The following is a 17,005-nucleotide window of genomic DNA, read 5'->3' on the forward strand; positions in this document are numbered from 1 at the left end:
GACCCCACCGAGGGACAAGGGTGTAAGAAAATGGATGGATGGATAGTGTTACTTAGTCAAAAATATACTATACTGTGGAATAAGCATTATAAACATCATATGGCCAAAGTTCTTTACACATATATGAACTTGAGTGACATCCTATTCTTAATCCATAGTGTTTAATAAGATGACTCTTCTTGAGAAGCTCTGCATGAGGTTTTGGAATTATGAAGGCTTTCCACAATTCTTCCACTAGGGCATTTGTTATGTCTTGCAGTGAAGCAGGAAGGACTGGGTTGCAATCTCTGATCTAATTCATCAGGTTTAGGTCAGCACTTTGTGATGGCCAGTTAGCTTCCTTCATAATAAACTCGCTCATCCGTCTCTTTTCGGAACGTGCTTTGAGAACTGGTGTGGGGTTGTACTGGAGTAAAAAGGAGTCATCCCTCAAGCTGTTCCCACAAAGTTGGAACATAATTTAAAAAAAAGAAAAAAAAAAAGCAGAAGAAATGTTTTCAAATTCAAAAAAGATTTGAAAAAGCGTTTCGGGTGCAGCAAAAGTATTCCTAGAAGTTGTCCCCCCACCCCCAAAAAAAAAAAAAAATTACTAAAGTAAATGTAACTACTTACTCCCAACTTCTGTAAATAGACAAAGAGCTGTTTTTTGTTTTGTTACTTTTTCATTCATTTTCTCATGACATTTCACAACAATATAAAAAGCCCTTTTGTCAAAGTAAAAATCAGTGGTTATTGGAGATAATATTATAAGCCATACATATTATGGCTTATTATGGCAGTATATTTAGAGGAGACAAATTTTGTTTTCTGTATCAAATTAAATCAATTAAAACACATGACATATTTTTTAAATTCAATCTTGGTACAAACACTGTAATTGTGTCATAGACGGAGATGTTGAATTATTTTCCACTGAGTTCACCTAAGTTTCGTAATGATTCGGCAAAACGAAAGGTTTCCCAACAAATTCTGGTTTTTAAAAAAATCCTATTATTTTACAACATGAAACGTTTAGTAAATCTAGTATTTAAAAAAAGTATAAAAAATAAACAGTCGTAATACTACATTTACATTCGCTGTAATTGCTTACCAATATTAATTTGTATAAATAGGGAATTAACTCAGAAATCGTTTTTCTCGTAACTGTGAAACCCAGCTAAATCGCTCACAAACAGGGTTATCAGTGTAGCTCTGCTGTTACAATCATAACAATCTAATGAAAAATGGCTTCCCAGGATCGAAAATCTAATGACCTAATATCTATTATCCACCATATTTCAGTGGCCGCGCTCTCGAAATTAAAATCCCATGTTGCATGCTCAATGATCAACCTCCACAGGGTTTATCTCTTTAGCATCACCCCCAAGTCTAACATATGCTCCGGTGAGGCATAATTACGAATCGTTCGTTTGGATGAATTAATTTTCGACGTAGTTGTTTATAACGTAGCACAGCTAGCATAGGCTAGCCACTTTAGTGGAACAGCCGTTTGAAGACGCAACGCAGTTTAGTGAAGGGAAAGAAGAGATGCTAGTGACCCAATACAAGGGTACCCATGCAAAGTTGAACTGCAAATTCAGTTAGATGAAAGTCTGCACTCGGCAAAAAAAAAAAACTTGAAGGAAACCATTTTTCCCTGGCTTGTCTACAAAGTTCAGCGCAGCACTTTCCGGATACAGACAATTTATGCAAACTTGCTGCAACGAACGACCTCTTCGAGTGAGATTCCAGAACATAACTGGAGCTTGCTAATGTTAGCCCTCAAGCTACGTTCACCATCGCTACGTGGAGCCAGGAAACATTTTTCTGGACTACCCGAAGACTTGCGTTTGGATACAAAAGTTCCCCGACTGGTCAAAACAGAAGTCCGGCCGTTGGTTAGCCGGGTAACGACGGTGTTGTCCGTGTAGTTAAACAGCTAGCAAAGCCTGCCTGCTGACTGACTTGCCTTCCGCCGACTTGCACTTCCCCCACTCTCACAACAGCCGGGGCTAGCCGCAGCGTTAGTCCGGGTACATAAAATGAAGCGAGCATCAGCATTTTCGGGAGCTTTGTGGCTATTTAGATCTTGCTGATGCATGAGAAGAGGACATTATTTTTCTAAGGTAGGTAGGGACATGTGTGGCATGCTTTAGTTCCTTGCAGCATACTGATCTAAACGCACTAACCCTGACCTTAGACCGGTGTTAGCGCTGCTATCTGTAGCATTTAGCTGCCAGATGAATCTATCTAATTGCTGGAAAGCTAGCTGTGGTACCCTGTGTGTTCTCTTTCGGTTGTTCTGCACTGCTTGTATTCACATGGAGATCCACGTAAAATCCAGTTGACATATTTCAAAACTACACGTCCCTGAGCGTAGTGTAGTTTCGGTTCTTGGGATTTCTTCGGGAAAGTTTGTAGCTGCGCCACAATAGGTAATTGTTAGCTTTGTAAAATTTTCGTCACTGACATGGATGCGTCTAATTGCTGGTTGGAACCAACCCTTTGAAGTCGGTGTTTACATTGAGAAAGTGCTTGGCTCTGCTATTATTCAGCTATAAACTCTTTGTTGTAGTTCAGCAGCACACCCCAGTTTCTGATTATTACCATTTTATATCCAGATTTAATACTGTTCGCAGTTAGTTTGCAACACTAACTATAATGTGAAGACTTGTGGACATCGTGTTTATTACTTTTGCTTCGATCAATTCTGTTTTTCCTTTACAGCAAAGCATATGGTATATCTTCGGAAACGTGTCGTCTTAAAGCGTGTTAGTTCTGGGGGATCGGATTATGAAATGTGCGCCTTGTTTTGGAGTGTGTTTCGAGTGTTTCTCGCTCCCGATTGAGAACAGCGATGCAATGTTAAGACTGCTAAAGAGATTGTGTCCATTAGCTCAGTTGCATTCACACTCATTTTGATGCAGTTTGTAGAATAATCTCGGGATGTTTTTACTGTGCACGTCTGTGAAGTCTTATTGTGGGAGTTTTGGTTGTAGTTGTAAAAAAAAAAAAAAATAGCCTGCTTTAAGATCGTCCAGGTTTTGATCGGGTAACATATTTATTTGAATTCGAGTGATTTTCATTTAAGGCCCCAATACAATATTTTGACCCCACACATCACTTCCCCTCTGCTCGTATTTCCTCCATGAAAATGAGGATATGTTTGTAATATATGCATGATCATTCAAGTAGATGTGACAAAAATCTTTGCTTAACCTTAACTGTTACTCCCTGATGTTTATTCGTATTAATTAGAATTTTTGATTTAAATATGATCTCTTTTGTTGACGTCGTTTGCCTTCAAACTGTTTAGGAGTATCGCTTTAGAGTGAATTCGTAAAAAAAAAAAAAAAAAAAAAAAAAACCAGAGCAAAGAAATCAAAAACAAAACTATGCCAGTACTTCCATTTACTTTTATACAATGAAAAGGAAACATTACGAAATGCATGTACTCAGGGCTTATGACACAATAATTGTTTTGTAATACATGAAGAGCCACTTGGAAAATTAATTACTCATGTATTTATATGCACACGAGTCGTCGCACTTATTGTTCTCTCATTTCTCATCTATTATGTGGATAAAACCGATTCGCCGTCATTGTTTGTTTTACGGCGTTCGGTTGAGCGCTTCAATCCCATGGCGGAACTATTATTTCTCAGTGACCGTGTTCTGCACGAAAAGGGCTCCGCTGCAACAGGAAGCTCTTTATAAGGAAGTTGTATTTTCTTTGTGTATCCCGTTTTGTGGCTGTTTAATTAAATAATACACAGCTTAGTTGCGAGCTCGAGTGCTTTTTGTCCACGGAGGCTTCATCGACGTGGATTATGCATCGCTTGGTAAATAAGTTGGATCGTTAAAAGCCATTTCTGAATGATCGCTTGTACGTAACCTTCGCGGTATTTTCATGAGTTGGCGTTAAATCTCGGTTGCATTAATAATAAATCTACGAAATTAACACATGGGGATCACGGGAAAGTCTACATGTGGCTGTCTTATTAAATTAGTTGTGTCGCTGATTTAGTATTTTCACGTTGAATTGTTTAATGCAGTGTTGTGCATCCGATGCTTGTTTTTATTCTAAATATTTGAGTTGTTTGGTTTTCAGATTGCAATCAGTGCCTTGCATTTTTGAGACGTGTGAATTTGTAACACTTTACTGTGAGTGTTTTATCCAAGTTGTTGGGTATTTCAAGTAAGCAGACTTAATCTCGATCGTTTTGCCCATTTCCAAAGTAAAGGAAATCATTCCAATAATTTTGATATGTGCTAACAGTTTTCTCATACCTGCCCTGTTTTTGATCCACAATTTTGTTTTGTTTTGTAGATCTCTGTTAAGGAGGTCAAAATTTGTACGTGGAATGGACGAGCAGAAATCGAACTGCGAAGAGAATGACTCTGAACCAACAGGTAAAGTTATCATGGTACTCCATTTCATACCTGCTCCAATTAAGCTTTTTCTAATTGATACTGATTTCCAACTTTCTTTTTGTTGCGTATTTTTTTTAACCCTAAGAATAATCCTAAGGATTATAGCAAACAATAGGAAGAATGCTTGTTATGTTCTTGGATAGATGCGCTGAATTTTAATCCAGCAGAAAATTGTTCTGTTGGTTGATGTGTTTATGATCCAAAATTAGTTGGGAGTTCTTGAATGTGACGCATTTAATATTTAAAAGAACAAGAAAAAAAAATCATTTTTTTCTTATGTTTGTTGATTCATCTTTATTTTGGATATTGTTTTTTTTTATGTGGAGATGGATCTCTAATTTAATTTGAACTAAGCAGTAATAAATATTTAGATATCTTTATATATCCGTTTTATTTATTTTTTTTGTATTTGCTAGCAGATGATAGCGCCTCTGGACACCAGCCGGTCTCCCTCCAGGAGTCGTCCAAAGTCTCTCCTGCCGCAGACGAGTCTGGTGTTGATGCAACCTCCTCCAGCACACCTGTGTAAGTTCCCTGTTTGCCTCAGAATTGCTTGTTTCTTCAATACAAGATGATGTTTATTATTTGTATCTTCTTATTAAAGTGATTTTTTTTTTTTCATAATTATGTGGACAGAGAATGCATTCGTGCCTGTGCCCTTTGTAATTGTGTGGAGCGGAGTTTGCTTGGACAGCGGGAACTGCGACACTTCAGGTCGTCGTTGGAGCGACCAACTCAAAAGCCATCAGCTTTCCCACTGCCACTGCCTGGAAATGATGACCTGTCTTCCATTGGTTTTTCTGACTCTTCCTGTCTGACGGCACTCTTTGACGACTCAGGTTAAGCTCAAAATACGTTTCTGTGCCGTTTTGACATCGCAAGGCAGTCAACGTTCTTCTTTTTATTGACATTTGTGAGGTATTTTCTGTTTATTGTTGCGATGAGCAGGGGGTTGTTGGGTCCACCACTGGTGTGCGGTGTGGTCAGACGGGGTGAAGCAGACGAAAGACGAGGAGCTGGAGGATGTGGATAAAGCTGTTATCTCAGGGACTCAACGGGTGAGTCTGCGCTCCATCAACTTCACATGGAGTGTAAAAGAAATATTAAATGATCACTTTTGTCAGGAAATTGAGTGCTTTCTTCTCTTGGTTTATTTCAGCTTTGTGAGTATTGCAAAAGACTGGGTGCAACCATACAATGCCACGTAGAGGGCTGCTCGCGATTTTACCACTTCCCGTGCTCTGCGGCCAGTGGATCCTTCCAGTCCATGAAGCAGTTGGTCCTCCTCTGTCCAGAGCATATAGACAAGGCTGAGGAGTTAGGTAAGAGACGTTCTCTGTGACTCTTTTATAACTTTGAGTGTGCTTGTAGTATAGGAGGTATGCTATCAGGTATCCGGCAGCGACTGTTCTTGCGCCTGCGTTTTGATTAGTAACTGTGTTATTACTGCCTGTTATTATTTTAAAGTACATACAAGGTGGACATCCAACGAGATGTGAGCGTAGTTAGAACTTAGCAGGTTCAGAATTGACTTTTTTTGAATAAATCTTAAAGGATTTGACTGTAATTTTCCATTAAAAATGCTGAATTCTCTGACACTGTAGGAAATCTCGTTCCATTGTTCCAAACTATCGCACTTAATAAATCAATTAACTTAAATTCATTCTGATCACTAAAAATGAGGTTGTAATTATTAGAGATAATTAGTTGGTTGTTTGATGCAACACTTTAAATGGGGGGAAAGCATTTTTTTCTTTCTATAGATGGGATTAGATGATATTTATTAGTCCTCCAGATACTCATTGAATGCTAATTTCATCAGTTAGTTTCTGTACTTGTTTGCATCCATTAAAGCATTGTGAAATGTTTATTTTTTTGTGGTGGTGTGAAATTGTATTCAACCTCAGGTGTATCAGAAATTGAAAAAAAAAAAAAACTGATGATGCAATTTTTTGCTTTGCAATCTGTATGTGTATATTTTGCTTACAGCTGGTGAAGAGGCCTGGTGTGCAGTGTGTGATTCAGTTGGGGAGCTCACAGAGCTACTTTTCTGCACGGGTTGTGGCCTCCATTATCATGCGTCCTGCCTGGAAATCGGTGCCACGCCCGTCCAGCGGGCAGGATGGCAGTGCCCAGAGTGTAAAGTGTGCCAGACTTGCAGGTAAGTTCGACATGTGGACAAACTACATCCACACTTAAGATTTGGGCTGCATATCTTTGTTTGGAATGACATGTCTATTGTTCTCAAATAACATCAAGTTATTTAATTTCACATTTAGACAACCGGGAGAAGACTCCAAAATGTTGGTGTGTGATGCTTGTGATAAGGGATATCACACGTTCTGTCTCCAACCAGCCATGGATTCTCTTCCCTCTGACCTTTGGAAATGCAGAGTTAGTCACTTTTTGATTTTCATCTCTTATTAGCAGTAATACTGTCTATTACTATTTATGCCATTTTTGCTATTTATAAGATTTTGTTGCGCTAATCATCCGGCAGTGAATAAAAAAGCAAAACAAACACCTAGAAAACCTCTGGTAACATCCTCTGACTAAGCATACACACAAAAACAATCTAATGTTGTAACAGTCTGAAATTGTACATACAACATGTTAACAAGAATAATTATCTAATTTTAGACAGATTAAACAGTTGATTACGTGGAGAAGACTTGTTGAACATTACAGTAAAATCATATTAAAGTGTTACCTGTTAGAATTTAGCTGATGGAATGAAATATGCTCTCCGTTTTGAGGAATTGGTCCTTATTGTCACCATGTCATGTTTTTCCACAGAGGTGCCGCGTATGCATGGAGTGTGGCGTCCGTGGGTTGACGCTGCCAGGTTCGGCCCAGTGGTTTGAAAACTACAACGTGTGTGAAGAGTGCCAGCAACACCGCAGCTCAGTGTGTTGCGTTTGCAGCAAAGCTGCCAACCCGTCTGTTGGGCTTCAGTGTTGCGGCGTGTGCCACAGGTCCGCTTAACACACAGTGGAGATTTAAATTGTGTTTATTAGAGACGCACCACTTTTTGCTTTTCCTGACCGACACACATTTGCAGTTTCCCTTCAGTTCTCATCTGTTCATTCAGATTTATCGAGGAGTATAATGCACACGAAAAGTGTGGTGAATGTTTTCTTATTTATCAGATTATGTATTTTTGAACCTAAAAATAAATTAAGAATTTACAAGCTTATATATGTATTTGCTCATGTCTCTCAGCTTTTATCTGTTGTTGAACTCCAAAAATGTAATCGAAACAAAAACTGTTTGTTTGACTGTTATAGATTGAATAATTATGGATACTTATGTTTTTGATGCATTTGAAAAAACAAAATTTTTCAATATTTGACCTGCTGGTCTATTTCTGCCTCTACTCAATCAACTGGTGCATCTTGGTGTGAGCTGATGTTCTTGTAATGCAACTTTTGTTTTTCTTTTTTTTTTACTTTCCTCAGATGGATGCACATCGAGTGTTCTGCACTGAGAGAGCTTTCAGAAGCCAAGGACATCTGTCTTCTTTGCAAGGAGGATCAGCAGCAGCAACCTGCTGGTCAGACCTGCATGGACGACAGTCAGTCTGGGGAGGAGATGACAATCCAAGCTGACCTTGTCACTGAAACGGCAGCAGATTTATCAGAAGCAACTCCCGGTCAGAATGGTGCAACCGGGATGGACGCCGTGAAAAGTGAACCTCAGAGAGACGCCCCTATGGATTTGGGTATGTTAGAATTTCAAAGAATCTGAAAAGTCGGAAGATTAGGAAAAAAAAAAAGTTCTGGCTTTTTAATGAGTTTGTTTTTACTTGGTTTAGGTTTGGAGTCTGCAGTAGTTCACTCAGCAGATGTTAAGGGGAAGGAAGCAGCAGAAGGAGCCACCTGTCAGGAGTCATCTGCTTCAACTGTGTCTACAGGTGAATAAAAAGAATTATTTTGAAATAATTAGAATTATGCTTGTTTTTTTCGTGCACCCCAATAAATTAGAATAACTGAGAAACATTTTATTTCAAGTGTCAATGTTAAAACAGCAGTCCCTAATAATGTTGTGCTGCTAAACATACAATGACAATAAAGGTAATCTAGAAATGAAACTCCTACATAAACACATAAATGTTTCTTCTCATTGGTGGTAGATAAACAGGCATAAACACTTGACGTGTAACATCATCTAATAAACCTAAATGGTTTAAAAAAAAAAAATCTAATATGCAAACGTAGATCGACTTTTTAAAATGTTTTTAGATATGTGTGTATATATCTAATGCTAATAATGACATTTTTTAAATCCAGCTCGTGCTACGACGGAACAAGGAGCCGTTTGTCTTCCTGCTGATGAACGGAGATCAGAAGAAATGCTCTGCGAGAAGACTCAAAGCCCGCCCTCTCGGGTCTTCTCAGCAGAAACTCAGCGCGACATTAACCCTACACCAGAGCCCGCCGCATCATCACACCAAGCAACTGGAAGCGTGGAGGAGCACAAGCAAAAGTCCACCCTCTCTGGGACAGAAGCCCCGGAGGAGTCGTTACGGAGCGACTGTGTCGTGGAACCGTTCAGAAAGGACGCGCAGAGACCAGCGGCCTTTTCTGTCTCTGTGGACAAACCCGAGGTGCCGTCCGTGGACGACAAACCCGAGAGGAGTCGGTGCCAAGACCTCCAGTCGCCTTCCGCCACCTCGCCGTCGGCAGACGCACAAGACGCGCTTTCTGCCATGGATGTGGAGTCGAGGTTGCTGCCTCAGTCCGAGGAGGAAGACGAAGAGGAGGACGACGAGCAAATGAAAGGACATCATTTGGACATAAAGCAGGAGCTGCAGGCAGCGAAGCCCGAGCTGCTGCTGGACGAGATGTCCAGCAGCAGCGGCTTCCTGGGCTCGCCCGGAGAACCGGACAATCAACTGGCCATGGAGCTCGGACTGGTTCCCGCCGGCCGTTCCCACGGCGATAACCTCACGGAGACCGACGACTCGCTTCCCTTCGATGCCCTCCGGAGCGACAGGGAGAAGGCGAAACGGAGAGGGTCGCCGGGCCGTTCACGGGTCAAACAGGTGAGGTCACCGTGACGTTGATTTTAATATCTGAAAGGTGAAAGTGGTTTTTTTATGACAAAGTGCCTTTTAGGTTGTTCATTTATCCTTTTATTTTAACTTGTAGGGGCGAAGCAGCAGCTTCCCTGGAAAGCGGAGACCTCGGGGTGGCGGCGGAGGAGGAAGAGGGCGTGGTGGGAGGTCGCGCCTCAAAGCCATGGCGTCCTGCATCGATGCCTTTTTGGTGAGCTTTCCAATCATCTGGACTCGGAGCTCCTGTCTCAAAGTCCAAAACCTCTTTTGGGCATCTATGAAATGTACAAAAATGTCAACACGCAATCATTTTGAGGAAGCCTGATGGATGAATCGCTTCTTATGATTTGTCATAAAGCTGAATTACAACCAAAGCATTTTCATACACAAAGTGAAACGGAATTAAATTATGTTTTTTTTAGTATTTCATGGCCTTTGGAAGATATAAAGGAAGCAAAGATATTGTACACGCATCAGAAAAAAATAATAGTGAATACTCTCACTGGGGAGACAAACATTAACTGAAGTAAGGACAACATTTTAAACCTCCAGATATATTTTGGGAATATTTGCAATCTGAAAGCCCAACAGAAACACTGGGACAAAATTATATGTCATTATAGTTGGTAAAGTGTAAATCAGCAACATCAGGTCTCAAGGGAAAGCCAATCAGAGAACAGACGAAGTGCTCCAAATGGCTTTAGATAACTTTCTCTCTGCAATTATATTTAATGCTTGGACTTGAATGTTGTCACAGTCAGGATAAAGTGAGACACATCCATGTCCTTGTAATAATATTTCACTATGATTAGTGAAAGCAATCATGGGTCATTCATTTTTGTTGACAAATGTTTGTGTGTAGATGCTCAGAATTGAAAAGTCAATTCAGGAAAGGTATACATGTGGAAACTGTGGGACTCTGCAATTAATGCTATTTTTTTTCTTATACATTTGTTATTCCTCCTGAATAACAAATTAATGAAAACAAATCTGTGCTTAATAGGATTTTTCCTATAAACAAACACATCTGGTATCCTTTCTTGCAGCTAAGCATGGCCTCAGACACTGGACTAAGCAAGGAGGAAGACGACGAGGAAGACGACACCATGCAGAACACGGTGGTTCTCTTCTCAAACACAGACAAATTCGTCCTGCTCCAGGTACAACACTTTTCAATTTGCTGCGGTTTGTCACAAAAAAACAAAAAAAAAAGTTCCCAAGCGGCGCATATCTCTATCTGACTCCATACTCTCGTCTGTTTCAGGACATGTGTGTGGTGTGCGGCAGTTTCGGAAAGGGCGCAGAGGGCCAGTTGCTAGCTTGCGCCCAGTGTGCCCAGTGTTACCACCCTTACTGTGTGAACAGCAAAGTAAGGAACTGCTTCAGTGACGTCTATAATACTCATCTTGTTGAAGCATAGACTTAAGCGCGTTTGTCTTCTCCAGATCACCAAGACGAAGCTCCGTAAGGGCTGGCGTTGTTTGGAGTGCATCGTGTGCGAAAAGTGTGGGAAGGCGTCGGACCCGTCCCGCCTGCTGCTCTGCGACGACTGCGACGTCAGCTACCACACCTACTGCCTGGACCCTCCCCTGCACACCGTGCCGAAGGGGGGCTGGAAGTGCAAATGGTAAAAGAAGAACGACTCTTAGTGTGCAGTAGTCTTTTCAGTGCTGTTCCTTTTGAACTAGGTCAAATGGAAATGAGTACATGCACATTTGCATATTATGTAAAACACTGAAACACAGAGTCTCAGCTCTGCATTAGCAATTTAAAGTCTCCTTGCTCTGTCTTTTTATTTTGTAGCATTGAATAAATCAAAAAATCTTCCATTGTAGCATTCGTTTTAATAATAATAATAATAATAATAATACAATTTTACTGGATCGGTGTAAGAGTGACCCGACTCCTTCCGTGCAGGTGTGTGTGCTGCGTCCAGTGTGGCTCCAGCTCACCAGGCTTCCACTGCGAGTGGCAGAACAACTACACTCACTGCGGGCCGTGCGCCAGCCTCGTCACCTGTCCGGTCTGCAGGGAGAACTTCATGGAAGAGGAGCTGCTGCTGCAGTGTCAGTACTGCGACCGGTGCGTGCCGCGCTCCCTACATCCGCACACGCCAAGAGAAACTTAGGAATTCACGGGGATGCGGCTAATGATGACAAGCGGGAGATAGATTATTTATGGAGTTTTCTCGTCATAAATTATTCCATAACATCTTTTGATTTTGTTGGCATTTACGAAAGGAGTGTGTGCGTGTGTGTGTGTGTCGGCGTCTTTTCCTGTGTGCCTGTGCAGATGGGTCCATGCTGTTTGCGAGAGCCTGTACACGGAGGATGAGGTGGAGCAAGCCTCCGACGAAGGCTTTGCGTGCACATCCTGCACTCCATATGTTCCAAAACCCGTGGGTGAGTCGCAGAATGACGAAGCCGACGGAACCGAAAGCGAATGTCACGGTGTCAAGATTTCCTTCAGTGCACTGATGTCATGATTTACTTTTGCTTTCTAATTCTCCTTCCTGTTGTTCTCTGCAGTAGAGTCGGCTATTATGGCTTCAATAAAGATCAAAGAGCCAGGTCAGTGGGTTTTATCGAATTATCTACAAGTGCACCTCGGTTGATTAGAATATTGAGAAGTTAATTTAATTTTGTAATTTAGTTAAAACGTGTAAGTTGTATATAGTTTAAATTTATCACAAACGGAGTAAAATATTTAAAAAAATAAATAAGATTTCTGGTCATTTTAAGGTGATGAAACAAGAGCAATAATAGTTTACTTTTTTTATTGGGAAATGTAGTGTCACAGCCTTAAACAATCATTGGCTGTGTCCGAAAATATTAACGGGAAGTTGAGTGGAGGGAAAACATGTGGTAGAAAAAAGATACACAACAAGAATAACTGCAGCCTGATGGTTTGTAAATTAATGCTCTTTCAAGAGTTGCAAACGTGAGCTGCTGCTGAGTCAGCGCCTTGTTACTGTAGAGCTTCTGATTTCCTTTTCCAGTAGAACTTGGCATCTTATCACAGTGCAAAAAAAATTACTAATATTTGCTTGACTAATCAGAAGACAGGCTTATTACCTCCATGCCATGCTGCATTGGTGCAGTAATTCATGCAAAAGCAGCCCTAACCAAATGTTGACGACATGTAATGTGCAATACATTTACGTACTTTTCAGAAAGGATGGTATTTCTCTATTAAAAATCTCTTGTGTTTGCTTTTATTTAATACACAAACTTTCTGGGAAACGTTATTTTAGGTTTTCATTACTTGCAAACAATATTTCTAAAAACAATTTAAATGCACCTGCAATGGCACGTCATAGTTTCCTGTCTTATTTTTATTTTTTTTGTCCCGAGTCGCTTAGATTTGAAAATTTTTTTTCCACAGAACCCCAGTTCTACCGTCTGGAGGGCGTGTGGCTGACCGAGTCGGGCATGTCCCTGCTGCGCAGCATCTCCATGTCTCCCCTGCATAAGAGACGGCAGCGTCGCTCTCGTCTCGGCACTCTGTGCTGCGACGGCGGCCCCGATGGAATGGATATGAGGGAGGTCGAAGGAGACGGCGACGACGGGAAAGGTCGGCCCGGTTTCACCGCGTCTGACGGCCGATAAAACATTTGTTCGTGTTGCGTTCGTTCATTAAGCGCTAACTTTTGAATTATTAGGTTGTGGTGAGCCAATGGATTGTGAATCCAAGATGGAGGCGCCAGGGAGTCCTGACAGAGAAGGTGGCGAGAGGGACGCTGGCGCGGAAGGCATGGGGGACTGTGACGGCCTCAAAGGCGGAGCCGACGAGACGGAGGACAGTAAGAAGAGGAAACGAAAGCCCTACAGGCCAGGTAAGCCTTCTTGGATGTTATACAGTTTAACTTAACTCCTACATCATTTTTTTTCTCAGCAGTTACAAGATCTGGAGTAAGTGTAAACACACTTGTAACTTTTTCACATTTTGTTATTGTTGTTCTACTGCAGCCCTGGTGGAAGGTTTAGTGTGTGGTTCTGCTCCACTCCGGTCTTGCACTTGATTGAAAGGGAATAAATTCTTATGGATGACAGTTTTTTTTCTCAAGATAAATTTAATTTCTTATTTGTGTGTTTTAGGGATTGGGGGCTTCATGGTGCGACAAAGGAAGTGTCACACACGCTTAAAGAAGGAGTTCTTTGCCCAGCTGGCTGGAGAGACCACGTTAGACGGACAGCCAATTGAGCGAACCATTGAAGAAGGTTGGAGTCAACAGATTGCCTGATTTTATTGTATAGTAGATTTATTGTCAAGTACATCTTAATGCTGTGTGCTGTTGACAGTCAAAAATGTTTGCATAATGTCTGCATAAAATACTTTATTACCATATATCTGCTTTAATATTGGTATCTGCTGATGTTAGCAATTTTCTTAAAGTATTGTAGTATTATGGAGAGTTGAACTGAGGTCAGTTTTCTTTCTCCCAAGTTATCAAAATTCTAGCAAAATACATGTAATGTTGGTAACTATAGGTTATCAGGAATAATAGCATATTGGATATTGATATTGGCACAAATTTCCATATTGGTGCATCCCAAGTTAAATCCCATCATCCTTTGTTGTGAACTGACTCTTAGCCTTTTATATGCATATTGTTGAAGTGAATGCTATGTGTGTGTGTGTGTGTAGGTCCTCACCCAGACACAGACAACATAATGGATCCCAAACCAGCAGAAGGTGAAGAACAGGCCAAGAAGCGCCGGGGCAGAAAAAAGAGCAAACTGGAGGACATGTTTCCAGCTTATCTCCAGGTTTGTACTCTCTGTCTCTCCTGTGCTTAAAAAGGTTCTGTCACCTAAATTATTCAATGATTTTTTTAAACATTCACGTGTAAAATCTGCTACTGCGTTTTCAGGAGGCCTTCTTTGGTAAGACATTAATAGACTTGAGTAAGAAAGCTGTGATGGTAGCTCCAGGCCAGAGGTCGGGTGCATGCCTTGTGCAGCCCGTGTTACTGAAGCCAGCAGGAGTCCAACCTGCTGCCCCAGAAGGTAGGAACGCCTAAATGAAGCAGCGACACGGTCCTGAATGTTACACACCGAGCTTGGCAAATGTTCATAGACTCATCATTGTGCTTCTCTTTCATGCTGAAGCCAAGGATCGGGCGGCGGACGGGAGTTTTCCTGTCAAACGAGAGGGGGGTGAAGTACCCCAGCCTCAGGGAGACGGCACAGGTAAGACTTTCTGGGAATGTCGAGGCCAACATATTCATTACAATTATACTAAAGCTGTTTCAAGATTGGCTCAAAAATCTTTTGTGATTTTAGGAATTCCCATTCCTTCCTCGGCAGTGAAGGAGCAGTCAGCTCATCTCCAAGACTCTGAGCCAGAAAAAAGTGAAGGTGATTACCGGATTCTAATTAATTAACATTTTCTGAAACTTTTATTTACTGTGCCTGTTTTTTTGGGGGGGGAAATTTCCATCTAGTGGAAACTCCTAACGCCGCATTGCCCAGGTTTCACTCAGTGGCCCACAGTGAAAGAGGGAGTATATCCCCCGCTGCGATTCTCAGCTGTTATGAATGATTCGGTCAAAGTGACTTCACTTAATAACTTGTATAGCGTTATTAGAAACCCTGTGGAAAGGTGTAATTTATATAAAAAACTAAGGGTCTAGTTCTGGAAACTTTCCAAATACTCAGTTTTTCATTCCTTTTTGCTTGTGACAGGTCTTCCACAGGGAGTGGAGAGTCAGGACTCTGAACAGTTCTTCAGGAAGGTTCTGGGTGTGTCAGACGGTTCTTCTTTAGGGGGGATGAAGCCCATCTTGGAGGGCACTAAGGGAGAGTTAAATCGCAGTGCTGCACCACAAAGAGCCCTCCCCTCAGGTGTGGAAAATAGACCCCTGGATGTTATTACAGAAACTGTCCAGGGTCCTACACAGGATTTAAAAGTCTGTTGCGCTGGCGTCATTTGCAAACTAACATCACTAAATACTTCACTTCATTTCTCTTTTTAAACTGATAGCCGAGTTATCAACAAAGATTTTAATATTTTGGGTTTTATCAACATTAAAGCAGTTTCTGTCACATGTCTTATAATAACTGAAGTACAGATGAGTCATGTGTGTATATTTATTCTTGGTTTCCCTTGCAGGGCCGCTGCCCTCTGCTGGAATGATGGATGCTTTTCCTGGCCTCTCGCAGTCTCCCTTCTTTGAAATGCGGTAGGACCAAAACTGAACTGCTTAGTGCTTATTAGTTTACTGAAATGCTTCTCGTATATAAACAGCTGTTAAAAATTACAGATTTATAGTTTCCAGTTATCAGGTATTCCTGCTATTTATACTCAGTTTAGCTCTTAGTTACAAAAGTCAATGTTGTTTTGTGACTCGCAGAGAGAGAGGACTGTTCAGTCCTGATGGGGGTGAGGAGAGCCCCTGGGCAACTCCCTCCACCCCGGTGACGCCCTCCTCTCCGCCCACTCCCACGGAGGCAGAAGGTGATGGTCTGTCCTATAACCAGCGAAGCCTCCAGCGCTGGGAAAAAGACGAGGAGCTCGGAGAGCTCTCCACCATTTCTCCGGTTCTTTATGCCAATACCAATTTCCCTACGCTGAAACAGGACTACCCAGGTTAGTGAGCTGGGAAATACCTCACAGCCTAGTTTGAGATCACTATGTCAAAATTAGACTTTCTGTAGTTTTATGGAGCAACTGCTGAAATGTTTCCTATTTTTTATTTTTTCCCCAGACTGGGCAAGTCGCTGTAAGCAGATTATGAAGATCTGGAGGAAGGTGTCTGCTGCTGACAAGGTTCCATACTTGGTAGGTTTATTCTTGGGTAGAAATGTCACAGGTAGCATTTAAATGGGCTTCAATAGAAATCTGAAAATGGGGCTTGGGGGAGGAGTTTATTGAAATTCTTTAGATTTAAAAAAAAAAAACTGAATGTAGGCAATGCTCATCCAACACTAAATTGACATAATCACTTACAGCTCTTGTTTGTGTGAAATGGTTTATATCCCATTTACGTAGATTGGAAATGTTAAAAGTTTAGAAAAACATGTTATAATGGCAGTTTTTGGTACGTTTTCAATGACTATATCTGTTGAGATTTATGTTTATTTCCTGCTTTCTTCTCCATCTCATTTGTGCTTCCATCACTGTGTGGCCTTTAGCATTACGGGCCACTTTATGCATGATCTCTGTGAGCATCTGCTGCCCCGAGACGCTGTCCACCCGGCTAAATATTACATTAGCGTGTAAAATGCAACTTCATGACACTTTATTTTATTCTGTATTCAGTCACTTGATGCTTGTGAACTCTTATTTTGAAAAGGGAAACCACATATTGACTTAAATAACCTCATTCAGAAGTTGCAAATATTTTAATCTCTTGACAATCTTGTTCAGTTTTGCAAAGTAAATATTAAAAAAAATAACCGGAATATTTTCCATTGTAGCAAAAGGCCAAAGACAACCGAGCAGCACAGAGGATTAACAAGGCACAAAAGGCAAGTTACATTTTCATCATTTACCTGTGTCATGCTTAAATCCCTGCTTTCTTTAACTTCATGT

At 41.2% G+C, this 17,005-nt stretch overlaps 1 protein-coding gene across 4 annotated transcripts in view; it reads left to right on the forward strand.

Annotated features, from left to right (window-relative positions):
- The first annotated feature begins 1,291 nt into the window (after positions 1–1,291).
- kmt2d (lysine (K)-specific methyltransferase 2D) overlaps positions 1,292–17,005 on the forward strand; it is a 36,009-nt gene continuing 20,295 nt past the window's right edge. Inside the window, exons 1-31 of one of the 4 annotated variants that reach the window (XM_008413668.2) lie at positions 1,292–2,105; positions 4,310–4,392; positions 4,830–4,938; positions 5,050–5,252; positions 5,362–5,471; positions 5,573–5,735; positions 6,403–6,574; positions 6,693–6,807; positions 7,210–7,388; positions 7,872–8,134; positions 8,228–8,326; positions 8,703–9,457; positions 9,564–9,680; positions 10,516–10,629; positions 10,734–10,838; positions 10,915–11,096; positions 11,387–11,551; positions 11,762–11,871; positions 11,998–12,039; positions 12,854–13,042; positions 13,131–13,304; positions 13,567–13,689; positions 14,117–14,238; positions 14,343–14,478; positions 14,581–14,661; positions 14,755–14,829; positions 15,157–15,315; positions 15,584–15,653; positions 15,825–16,060; positions 16,179–16,252; positions 16,891–16,941. In XM_008413668.2, the coding sequence (XP_008411890.1) occupies positions 4,344–4,392; positions 4,830–4,938; positions 5,050–5,252; positions 5,362–5,471; positions 5,573–5,735; positions 6,403–6,574; positions 6,693–6,807; positions 7,210–7,388; positions 7,872–8,134; positions 8,228–8,326; positions 8,703–9,457; positions 9,564–9,680; positions 10,516–10,629; positions 10,734–10,838; positions 10,915–11,096; positions 11,387–11,551; positions 11,762–11,871; positions 11,998–12,039; positions 12,854–13,042; positions 13,131–13,304; positions 13,567–13,689; positions 14,117–14,238; positions 14,343–14,478; positions 14,581–14,661; positions 14,755–14,829; positions 15,157–15,315; positions 15,584–15,653; positions 15,825–16,060; positions 16,179–16,252; positions 16,891–16,941 (4,542 nt within the window). In that variant the 5' untranslated portion in view covers positions 1,292–2,105; positions 4,310–4,343. Of the gene's footprint in view, positions 2,106–3,345; positions 3,822–4,309; positions 4,393–4,829; positions 4,939–5,049; positions 5,253–5,361; positions 5,472–5,572; positions 5,736–6,402; positions 6,575–6,692; positions 6,808–7,209; positions 7,389–7,871; positions 8,135–8,227; positions 8,327–8,702; positions 9,458–9,563; positions 9,681–10,515; positions 10,630–10,733; positions 10,839–10,914; positions 11,097–11,386; positions 11,552–11,761; positions 11,872–11,997; positions 12,040–12,853; positions 13,043–13,130; positions 13,305–13,566; positions 13,690–14,116; positions 14,239–14,342; positions 14,479–14,580; positions 14,662–14,754; positions 14,830–15,156; positions 15,316–15,583; positions 15,654–15,824; positions 16,061–16,178; positions 16,253–16,890; positions 16,942–17,005 lie in introns of those variants that run through there. The other 3 variants (XM_008413670.2, XM_017305777.1, XM_008413669.2) reach the window with 3 other exon arrangements.

The sequence above is a fragment of the Poecilia reticulata genome, linkage group LG7, assembly GCF_000633615.1.
Source record: "Poecilia reticulata strain Guanapo linkage group LG7, Guppy_female_1.0+MT, whole genome shotgun sequence".
Lineage (NCBI taxonomy): Eukaryota > Metazoa > Chordata > Actinopteri > Cyprinodontiformes > Poeciliidae > Poecilia > Poecilia reticulata.